This window comes from Muntiacus reevesi, chromosome 4 (assembly GCF_963930625.1).
Source record: "Muntiacus reevesi chromosome 4, mMunRee1.1, whole genome shotgun sequence".
In the NCBI taxonomy this organism is placed as follows: Eukaryota; Metazoa; Chordata; class Mammalia; order Artiodactyla; family Cervidae; genus Muntiacus; species Muntiacus reevesi.
In genome coordinates this window covers 73,786,009-73,798,176 of record NC_089252.1, presented here as the reverse complement: position 1 = coordinate 73,798,176, position 12,168 = coordinate 73,786,009, and the positions used below count along the sequence as shown (strand labels likewise).

General features: G+C 38.9%; 1 protein-coding gene across 4 annotated transcripts in view; it reads left to right on the top strand.

Moving 5' to 3' along the window:
* ULK4 (unc-51 like kinase 4) overlaps nt 1-12,168 on the top strand; it is a 496,024-nt gene that overhangs the window by 169,707 nt on the left and 314,149 nt on the right. For all 4 annotated transcript variants that reach the window (XR_010662955.1, XM_065933097.1, XM_065933095.1 and 1 more), the window contains one exon: nt 8,579-8,671. Coding sequence is in view for 3 of the 4 variants with exons in the window: in XM_065933097.1 (XP_065789169.1) it covers nt 8,579-8,671 (93 nt within the window). In the remaining variant the exon portion in view is untranslated. The remainder of the gene's footprint in view (nt 1-8,578; nt 8,672-12,168) is intronic.

Genomic DNA, 12,168 nt, shown 5'->3' with positions numbered 1-12,168 from the left:
ATATTTGATGGGAATCAGACTACATAGGAGTATTTCATTTTCAGCCTTTCCTTAGATAAGCTATTTTTTTTTTTTTTGCAGATAATATTCAAATATTTTTGTACCGAATGAAAGTTCTACTTCTTTCCTTCTACTTAAATCCTTTTATGTTTCTGAGTGTTTACCTAAATCAGTGCATTTAGGTACATAGGTACAGTGATGTTTTTCCTCCCTTGGGGGAACAACCTATGAGAATCTAAATTGGGATAATTTGAGGAGTAAGGATAAATACTCTTTCATTCTTCTGAATCAGAGTAATTCTAGTGCTCCAGTTTTTTGGATAGTATTTTGTAAACCTTGAGTGTTACTTTTTTGAAGTCTTTTTTTTTTTTTTTTGGAGCCTTTTGGGTCTTTATAATTAAAATTTGTTGTTGATTTTATCCAAGAAGCCAGACATTAGGGCTTACTATCTGAAATTATATTTAATACTTATTTTGAAGTCTTAGCTTTCTCTCATTTAAAAAATTATATATATATATATTATATTTTATATAAGTATATATATATTTTTTTCCCACCATTTGTTTATTTCTCCATCCACTTATGTGTCCAGGTTACTGCTGATATACTTGAGTATCTATGCTTTCATACAAGACAGGAGAGTATTGCATAGAACTCAGGTCATGTGATGACACAAGATTGGAAAGTCTTAGGATATAAACTCAGTTCATAAAATTTTTTGACTCAGTTCATAAAATTTTGGAGTTGACTCAGGATATCACCTAGTACAAAGTTTGGAAGAGCCTGTACAGAAAATGCCAAGAAGAGTTGGTTATCTACCCCTTTCTCATAGCAGTCCAGGGTGAGTTCTCAGCCTTCTCCCAGGGTAGATTTCACCTCCATGTTTTGATGTTTGGCAGTTTTCTCTTTCTCTAACCCTACAGATCTCTTTCTTTTAAGCTGTTTAAGCCTGGAATTCACCCTGCATTGTTACAAATGCATTTTAACATACTGCATTCCTCATAGCTTTCCCTTGCTCAGAGACATTGAAACCTTCAGAATGCAGAAAATAATATTAACAGTTCTTACCCAGCCATTCAAGATTCTCACTGTTTTGCCTCCTGCCTCCCATTTTATGTTAACATCTGCCTCCTCCACTAATGGTTTCTCCATTCCTAATGAGATTTACTTAGTACTTTTGAAATTTCCTCCTTGCAGCCTGTCTCTTCCTCCAGACATCATTCTGTGAATATCTATATCTATACTTATATAACACTAATGTGTTGAATGTCTACCTACGTTTATAAATGTTTTAAAATCATTGAGCAGTTTCTGGTTAGTAAGTATCTAGGAGTTCCCCAGTGTTTCACTTTATATTTACTGCTAGGCCATTTTCAGGACTATGTCTTTGGGTGTGTACTGATTTCCTTTTGTTGAATCTCTAGAGGTGGAACCACTGTGTTAAAAATTACATACATTCATCATGTTTGAGTGGATTTTTTCCAAAGATAGCAAATGGTGTATATGACCACTTTCCCTTTATGAAACTGCCTATTTTTCTGTACTCTTACTAGCTTCAGCGTGCATTCCTTCTGATACTCATGATGTTGACCAACCCCCATGTTTGTTGGCCATTTATATTATTCTTGGGTGGATTTTGTCCTCCCCTCCCCCAATGGGATTGTTATTGGTTTGCAAATAGCTCTTTATATATTAAGAATGTATAAAATATATCAAAATTCTGTAAATAAGTTTTCCCTAATTGATTTGTGTATGGTGATTTTGTCATTGAGAAATACTTACTGCTTTAAAACTTGAAAGCTGTGAAATTTTTGGGTTCATTTCTCATTTGTTGTCATGCGGTGGAGGCCTTCTCACTCATGAATTTGTGAATGTTTGTACTCATTTTAGTACTTCAGCAAAGTTAAAATTTTTTTACTTGAATTTTTAATTTATTGATGATATATTTTCATAAGATATGGCCTGACTGTTCTGTCTTCCTTTCTGTGATGACTCTTGCTTGTCCAGTGTTGGATCACCTTTCTTTCCTTTTAATTTGTGTCTGTTCTTGATCCCACCCTACACTTAACCATTCTAGTGACTGTAAAGTGCTTCAGCTTTTCATTTAGCAGGCTCTTCCTCATTGTATGCCTTGAAGTCCCTTGGATATTCTGGAACCACTCTTTTCTCCCAAATTCTCCACTGACATGTGAAATGTGAGTTCGGGGTTTAATTCCAGCATAGTGGACTTCTTTATAACATTGTGCCTCCCGTTTGCCTCAATCAAATAGGCCCTTCTTTCCACTTGGCCAGTTCTTTGGTCACACTCCCAGAATAATTCTCACAATAATCCGTAGTTATTTAGCTAGTCTGTTTAACTGTTCTGCTAGACTGTCTCACTGGACACTGGTTTCTCCAGACACTTAACAAGGTAGGGAAGAGTCTGTCCCTTAAATCCCCAAATGTGATTTTAAAAGCTTTCTCTCCTCTTAGAGAATTTAGTATGAATGGCTTCCCCCCCTGGTTTCTAACTCTTTGGGACCTAGCAAAGACTCCTTATCTGGGGAGGATCCTGGAAGTAAAAGAGTGAGCCCGGTCTTGGGTTCCTATATGTACAGCATGCTTCTATGTCGGTAACAATCTCAGTCTCTGGCTCATGGCTCTCAGCGTGCTCCTCCCCAGCCCCTGGCCATCCAGATGGGCCATTCCTCACTGGTCACTCTCCTTTATAGCCATTTCAGGAGTCTGGATTATCATGGTGGTTTTTTTTTTTGTTGTTGTTGTTAGTTTTTGTTTTTTCCGACAAGTGTCATTCAAAGGAGTGTAAAATCCATTTACTATCGCCTCAGTTGCTTTATCTCTCTTGCAAAGACAAGCTTAATATATCTTAGCATTTTGGGGGCTAATTTTTGCTGGCTATTACACACCTATCTTTGATTAAACTAAAATATATTCAGCATGTCAATATTTCTGTTCTGAACAGATCCATTATTTGTTTTACCCTTCTTTTCCAAGGGGAGAAAAACAGCAACATTCTTGGGGAAAATGGTCACGCATAGGCTGATACAAGCTTCATCCTTCTCTCCTATTTCAAGGTTAGATAACCTCAGACAACCTCAACACATTTGTATTGTATTTCAGACAGTGAAAGTTTCAAAGGGGTTTTGTTTTTAAATGTAGGCTTTACATGTTCTCGTTCAGTCCATTTAAAAATATTTAATATTTTTCAGTCCTCTTGAGATTGTTTTCTCTATTATATTTCTATTTGTCCGTTTATCCTCCTATACGTTCTGTACAAGCACATGAGTTACATCACATGGGAAGCTTTTTAAAATTCGTAAGTTTATAGTCCTTTCCTCAGTGATTCCAGTAAGTCTGGGAGTAGGGACGGGGTGGGGCTGTCCACAGCAACTGAGTGACTCATAAGACGTTTCTCACCCTCTAGTCAGTTGAAAGTCTCTGGCTGATGATTTCCAAATACTAGTAACCAGGAGAAGAGCTCATTCTTCTCTTACCTCTGACTCTACTGCCGCACTCTATAAACTCAGCGGTGCCTCTGTTTCCCTTTTAAGTATGTGTGCTATGAAGGCTTTGCTTAGCAGGTGGGGGCATGGTTCAAATCTTGCTTATAATGAAGAAACTGGTGCTTGACTGCCTTGTGGAAGAGTAGTTCTGTGGCTTTGGAATATTCTTGCCAGATAAGAGAGTCTCTGTACTCCTGGGGCCTTGAGCCATGCCAGATATTTCTGGATAACAGTGTGAATTACAGTGGGGCATTTTGACTGTGACTCCCGAAGGGGCCGGAGACAGAGGTCAGTCACTAAGGTACTCTGTGCCTAAGGAACTGACCCCTAATGAAACCCCGCATGCCTGTGCTTTCCTGGCTGGGAGTACTTCACATATGCTCCCACGCATTGCGGCTGGGAGGACTGAGCCCTGTCCACACCGCTCCTCTGGGAGAGGACGACGAGAAGCTTGTGCCTGGTCCCCCTGGACTCTACCCTATGTCTTTCGTCTTTGCTCATTTTAACCAGTTATCCTTTCTCTGTAAGAAACCGTACTTAGGAATACAACAACTTTTCTGAGTTCTGTGAGCCCACCTAGCAAATCACTGAACCTAAAGCTAGGCTTGGGTGTCACCAATTTAGGATAAGAGCTTTTTATTTCATAAAACTATTAGAGAAAGGGATAATGCTGTCCTGTTCCTGTTTTGAAAAAATTCTGAATTGTAAGCTTTACAGATACTTTTTTTTCACCTCCAGAAATGTTCCTTGATTTTTGTTTTTTTTTGTATGATAGACTGTCTTACTCTCATCAATTTGATTTTTTTTCCATTCTTAAAATTACTTATGCTTGGTTTTTCTGTATTTTTTTTAACATTCTCTTTATTACTGTTTTATTTATGATTTTATCATGAACAATTAGTGTTTTGTCTTCTATCTTTATCATACGTGGGCAGATTGCTAAAATTTAAAAATATTTCATAAGAAAAATTACTAAAATATGGTAGTTTCTGACTCCTTAAACAAAACAGTCTACCCAATTTAACATTTCCGTGATTCACTGCCCCCGTATTGAACATTATGGTGTATAATGGGCTCTCAGGTCCCACTGGGGACTGAGCGCCTGCTTCCTCTGTGTTAAATGCTCCCTGAACTGCTCTCTGCTAGGAGTTCTTGGGTTTGCTTTCTTTCGTGTTTCCTATGCTTTCAAACTGCACTTCTTTTAATTCTCGGGTTGCCTTTCTGTAATAGTCCCTTTCCTCCCTTTAGTTTGCTCTTTTTTATTTTAATCATTGTGGGCTCAGAGGCTGCATAATTAAGCTTATTATGCAATGATTTCCAAAATGAGAGTAAATAGGCTCTGAGTAAGAGCCTGGGGCCCTGTTCTCTAGATGATAAAGCTTTCGCTCCACATCGTGGAATTTTAAATACACATTTTGAATTTTTGGAGATGTTTTGCTTCCTTGTTAGTTGTTTTAGAGCGTTATAAAGTTGATGGGTTAGTCTGTCTATTTCTTCATTCATTCATTTAGTGCTTATTAATGAGCATCTGCATGGAGCTTACTGCATAGCTCAACCTTAGGTCAGACACAATGTTTAGTCCAACTCTTTTTCTATTAATAGCAAATAACATGAGTGCACAGCCTGACTTTGTTGTAGAAACTTCTGATGATGGTGTTTTGAGTTTTATGATCTGTGGTAATACTTTTCATTTTAGGTTCTAAGGTATAAATAAGCATGCAATGCAGAAAACAGTTGACATAGCAGGCCTGAGACTGCTCTTCTGAGAAAGGTCTACTTGCAGGGTTGGCCATTGGCTGCCATCTTGGAGCTAGGCTCCCAGAGAGCTGCCAGTCAGTGTTTAGCTAAAGAGGGTGTGTAGTCCACTGTGTCTTAGACTGTCTGTGCAGATGGTATGGTTTATGCCAGATGCCTGCTTCCATTTGGGAAGTCTAGGACTTTGATACATGTTAGGTTGCCTATGTAATCCAAGTCTATGCCCCAACCACTAATGTTGAAGACGCTGAAATTGAACGGTTTTATGATGACCTGCAAGACCTTCTAGAACTTACATCCAAAAAAGATGTCCTTTTTATCATGGGGGACTGGAATGCAAAAAGTAGGATGTCAACAGATACCTGTAGTAACAGGAAATTTGGCCTTGGAATACAAAATGAGGCAGGGCAAAGGCTATCAGAGTTTTGCTAAGATAATGCACTGGTCATAGCAAACACCCTCTTCCAGCAACACGAGATGACTCTACACATGGACATCACCAGATGGTCGATATTGAAATCAAATTGATTATATTCTTTGCAGCCAAAGATGGAGAAGCTCTATAGACTCAGCAAAAACAAGACTGGGAGCTGACTGTAGCTCAGATCATGAACTCCTTATTGGAAAATTCAGACTTAAATTGAAGAACGTAGGGAAAACCACTCGGTCATTCAGGTATGACCTAAATCAAATCCCTTATGATTATACAGTGGAAGTGAAAAACAGATTCAAGGGATTAGATCTGATAGACATAGTGCCTGATGAACTATGGATGGAGGTTCGTGACACTGTACAGGAGGTGATCAAGACCATCCCTAAGAAAAATAAATGCAATAAGGCAAAATGGTTTCCTGAGGAGGCCTTACAAATAGCTGAGAAGAGAAGCGTGAGGCAAAGGAGAAAAGGAAAAATATACCCATATAAATGCAGAGTTCCAAAGAACACAGAGAGATAAGAAAGCCTTCCTCAGTGATCAGTGCAAAGAAATAGAGGAAAACAATAGAATGGAAAAGACTAGAAATCTCTTCAAGAAAATTAGAGATACCAAGGGAACATTTCATGCAAAGATGGGCTCAATAAACAACAGAAATGGGATGGACCTAACAGAAGCAGAAGATATTAAGAAGAGGTGGCAAGAATATACAGAAGAACTGTACAAAGAAAATCTTCATGACCCAGATAACCACAGTGGTGTGATCACTCACCTAGAGCCAGACACCCTGGAATGAGAAGTCAGGTTGACTTTAGGGAAGCATCACTGTGAACAAAGCTAGTGGAGGTGATGGAATTCCAGCTGAACTATTTCAAATCCTAAAAGATCGTGCTGTGAAAGTGCTATACTCAGTATGCCAGCAAATTTGGAAAACTCAGCAGTGGCCACAGGACTGGAAAAGGTCAGTTTTCTTTCCAATCCCAAAGAAAGGCAACGTCAAAGAATGTTTAAACTACCACACAAATGCACTCATCTCATCTTACACGCTAGCGAAGTCATGCTCAAAATTCTCCAAGCTAGGCTTCAACAGTACATGCACTGAGAACTTCCAGATGTACAAGCTGAATTTAGAAAAGGCAGAGAAACCAGCGATCAAATTGCCATTGGATCTGTTGGATCATCCAAAAAGAAAGAGAGTTCCAGAAAAACATCTGCTTTATTGATTATGCCAAAACTTTTGACTGTGTGGATTGAATAAACTGTGGAAAACTCTTAAAGTGATGGGACTATCACACTACCTTACTTGCCTGCTGAGAAATCTGTATGCAGGGCAAGAAGCAACAGTTAGAACTGGACATGGAACAACAGACTGGCTCCAAATTGGGAAGGGAGTACGTCAAGGCTGTATATTGTCACCCTGTTTATTTAACTCATATGCAGAGTACATGATGTGAAGTGCCGGGCTGGATGAAGCACAAGCTGGAATCAAGATTGCCGGGAGAAATATCAATAACCTCAGATACACAGATGACCCCACCCTTATGGCAGAAAGCGAAGAACTAGAGAGCTTCTTGATGAAAGTGAAAGAGGGGAGAGAAGAACCTGGCTTAAAACTCAACATTCAAAGAACAGAAATCATGGCATCTAGTCCCATCACTTCATGGCAAATAGATGGGGAAACAAGGGAAACAGTGAGATGCTTTATTTTCTTGGGCTCCAAAACCACTGCAGATGATGACTGCAACCATGAAATTAAAAGACAGTTCCTTGGAAGAAAAGCTATGACCAACGTAGACAGCATATTAGAAAGCAGAGATATTACTTTGCCAACAAAGGTCCGTCTAGTCAAAGCTGTGGTTTTTCCAGTAGTTATGTGTGGATGTGGGTGTTGGACCATAAAGAAAGCTGAGCACTGAAGAATTGTTGCTTTTGGACTGTGGTGTGGTAGAAGACTCTTGAGAGTGCCTTGGAGTGCAAGGAGATCAAACCAGTCATTCCTAAAGAAAATCAGTCCTGAATATTCATTGGAAGAACTGATGCTGGATTTCCAATACTTTGGCCACCTGATGTAAAGAACTGACTTATTGAAAACGATGCTGCTGCTGGGAAGGATTGAAGGCAGGAGGAGAAGAGGACGACTGAGGTTGAGATGATTGAATGGCATCACCGACTCAGTGGACATGAGTTTGGGCAAGCTCCAGGAGTTGGTGATGGACAGGGAAGCCTGATGTGCTGCAGTCTATGGAATTACAAAGAGTTGGACTTGACTAAGCAACTGAACTGAGGTTCCCTGTGTGACCAGCCTCACGCAGTAAATACCTTGGTCCCATGAGCCTGTAATGGACTTCCCTGGGTGGTAGCATCACACATACGTGCTGCAGTTTCCTGGCTGGGAGAAAGAGCCTGCTGTGTGACCCCTTGTGGAAGGGAGAGAGAGGATAAGGAAGCTTGCATGTAGAATCTTCCAGCTCCACCCGAGTCTGTCTCCCTAATGATTCAGCTCTGTGCCTTTGTTGTACTAAGTCTATACCATGAGTATAACCATACATGGGTCTCGTGAGTCCTCTAGAATCTCTGAATGTGAGGTAGTTTTGCTACACCTAACACAAATGCTAAAATTTCTGAGTCTCTTACTGTGAGGGTAGACTGTACTGATCATTTTAGCTGAATTGTCTCATTGAATCTTCCCAGCACCCATGCTCTGTGTGGTAGGTCAGTGCCATCACCTCCACTGGCAAGTGCAGGTCCTGTAGCTCATACATTTATTTCAGTATCTCCTTTTTTTTTTGAAACATGTTTGAAACTCATGGGATATTGTTTCTGTTGATCAGAGGAAACTTACAGTGAGAAAAGCGCTGAGTGTTTTTTAATCACGTTGTCCTTTCAGGTATGAACACATCCTCACGGAGCCGGATCCTGTACCAGCATATGCTCTGAAGCTGCTGGTTGCCATGACTGAACACAACCCAACTTTTACCAGGTACTGTCACTTCAGACTTTCATTTCTTTGTTTCTCATCTATAAAGTGAATTTTATGTGTTCTGAAAATGTTAAAGATGATGAGATTATACAAGAATCAAGTTTAAGTTGCCAAAGTGATAAATTTTCATGTCTTATGACTTGTAATATCTGTGATCTATGGTGTTTTGGATTATGTTCTCATATTTTTATTCTTTGCTGGAGTTTGCATATTGTGGAATCCATAATGCTCTAAGATTATAAATTCTTCGAAGAGAAAATACTAACACATGTACTTTTTAAAAAGTCAGTTGTCACCTCATTGTATTGAACAAGTTATTTATTAAGTCCCTGTCATATTTATTGACTATAACTTTTCAACTATTTTAAGTTGACATACTTTCATTGAGTACTTGAAAGCTTTTTGCCTTTATGGAAGACACCACCTGTGATGACACCAAATTAGTTGCTAGAGCAGCGGCAACTTCTTCAGTCTTGCAAGCAAGGACTGGTCAGAGGCACCAGGTCTGCAGAAGGGCAGGAGAAGAGTTCTTGCTCTCAAAGAACACTGAATTTGATTGTGTGGGTTGTGTGGGTGATGTCTGACCCTGTGGGTTTGGATCCCGCACCTGTAGAGCTGTCCTTCAGTCTTTCTTAAAGAACTAAATCACACAATTGCAACCTGGATTTCAGCCAGCCTGCTGTTTACCAGTTCTGCATAGTGGTGATGTTGTTTTTGTTCAGTCGCTCAGTCTTGTCTGACGCTCTGTGACCACATGTACTGTAGCACACCAGGTTTCTCTTTCCTTCACCCTCTCCCAGAATTTGCTCAAATTCATGTCCATTGAGTCGGCGGTGTCATCCAACCATTTCATCCTCTGTTGCTCCCTTCTCCTGCCCTCAGTCTTTTCCAGCATCAGGGTCTTTTTCCGATGAGTCGGTTCTTCTCACCAGGTGGTCAGAGTATTGGAGCTTCAGCATCTGTCCTTCCAATGAATATTCAGGGTTGATTTCCTTTAGGATTGACTTGTTTGATCTCCTTGTTGTCCAGGGGACTCTCAAGAGTCTTCTCCAACAGCACAGTTCAAAAACATCAGTTCTTTGGTGCTCAGCCTTCTTTATAGTCCAACACCCACATTTGTACATAGTGATGAGCTACCGTTAATGCTGGACAAGAAAGGCTCTTTGTAGAGTATCCGTATTGAGTGGCAGTCTGAACTAAGGCAACCTTTGCAGGGTGTGTACCATGCCTGGCACGCACCTTGACCCAGTCACAGGTCAGCCACAGCGCTGGGGCTGTTGCAGCTCTCAGGCTTGTGTCCTGTGGGTGGCCATGTTCATTTCTGACATATAAATGTGACCATGTAGTCTGGGTGTCACATTGCAAAAGAACTTGGAGAACACGTAAGTAACCCTTTTATATCCTCGGCAGTTCTTAATCCCGTGTTTCTCTAGCCTTTCAAGACTCTGTCCAATGAGTCTTCCAAAATTTCTGATTTAGAAGGCACCATTCTCTCTTCCTACAGAAGAAATTTAAGTCTGAAGAGTGAACCTGTGTTAGAAATTAAAGCCAAATTCAGATAGTTGTTTCTTTCCTGGACCTTCCATACCAAGTGGTAAAATTATGTACTAATTTTATCCCTTCATTAGATTGAATGGATTGTATTTCCTTTTTTTTAAGTTGTCTCTTGCTCATTCATGAGACATGTTTTCGATACTACTTTCTCTTCTTGCCATTTCTTTATTAAATGCATCTGAACTTTTCATATTGAGGGTAAAAAGTCTAGTGAGGTAGAAACAGATAATTGATGACCTAAAATCTTTTTATTTTAAAATGATTAGACCCTAGGTTTAGAAGTCAGTTTATTCTTTTGAAAAAAGATTTACAAGCAGAATTCAGTGGATTAATTTTTATAAACTTTTTTGTTTTCCTTGCGTAATTAATATTTGAGTATCTTTGTATTAAATTCCAATAATATAACCAAGAGGTACCCTGGGCTTCCTTATTTCCCACCACTGATACACAAATCTTTGCCAGGGCTAATAGTTATTATTTTGGTGGGTGTCCTTCTTGAACTTTTGAGGGGCTATTTAAATTCAGCGTGAATATACTGAGATAGCTTCCCTTTGTGGTGGTCAAATTTTAAACAATCATAGATAGTATCATTGGGTATGTGTTTTACTGAAATTTGCTTTTTCATATATCAAAATCATTTGAAGATCTTTTTATATCAGTATTTATTCACACTTTGGCAATCTTTGCCAATTTACGGATGGAAATGGGATTTTGTTTTATTTTGCTTTTACTTATCTACTGATAATCTGGAACCTCTTAATATTTATTCACTATAATTAAATTGTGAAAAGTGCATAGCTTTCAACCTCCAGTTCTACTTCTAAGTATCTATTCTAGAGAAAAATGCATATATGTGCAAAGATTTCAGCCTAAGCAAGTAAGTTTTAAAATGAGGACAATGATTTTAACATTAAATTATGTTACAGTTATAATAAACACAACTATGTAACAGTTTGACAGGGCAAGATTCATTTTGAATATTGTTCTACACAAATATCCTAAAAATTTTGTAAACTGAAATTATTTATCACCCCTAAACCTCATTTAATAATCACTTTTGCCTTTTGTAGGGTCTCTTTCTGTATTCACTATTCTCCTCTGTTTGCCTTTTCTCTTGAAACAAGATATAAAAATAAGAGCTGTCCCATGTTGATTTTGACTGAGGCTCCAGAGATCAAGAGCAAACCATTAAAGGCCTATTACCACCCACCTGCTCTCTCCCTCTCCCCACATCTTTCTAAATGGAGGTCCTAGATCCTATGGGTCCTAGCAACCTGTGTGCATCTTGCAAAAATCTGTTCATACAGCTTGATGTGGGGGTGGGGGAAAGAAAGTTTTTATTTCCCTAACTAGATTTTCTTTCTTTTTTTCCCAAAAAATGATTTCTCAGTCCAACATTTTGAAATGGGTAATAAATTTCTACCTGGGGAAAAGATACAATATACCGAGAAGAGCAGTTCCTTCCCCTGTCCCCCGTGTCCTTTCCTCATCTTCTTATTACATCCTGTGTGGTTTGACTACTTTCATTCATTTTAGGTCCAAAGGCAAACTAATAGCACTGTGTATTGTCTCATTTCTCCCTTTCACACACAAATAGCATATTATGTATGTTTTTCTACCCTATGACTTTTTTCCCAATTTTGTTTCTATATGGATGCATAGTGAGCTTCCATATTGTGTTTTACAGTTATAAAGCCTTCCATTGTATGGATGTAGCATGCTTCACCTCATTGATGTCTAATAGATAGATGTGGGTTGTTCCACATTGTTTGCTCTATCAATCCTTTGATAGACAATGATAATTGTCTATGAATAGACAATTCATAAACAATGAATAATCTTATGCATCATTTTTTAGTATGCATGTACATCTTACAGGGTAAATCTCTAGCTATGATATTTGTGTATCAAAAAATAAATGCACTTAAAAATTTTTTTTTCTT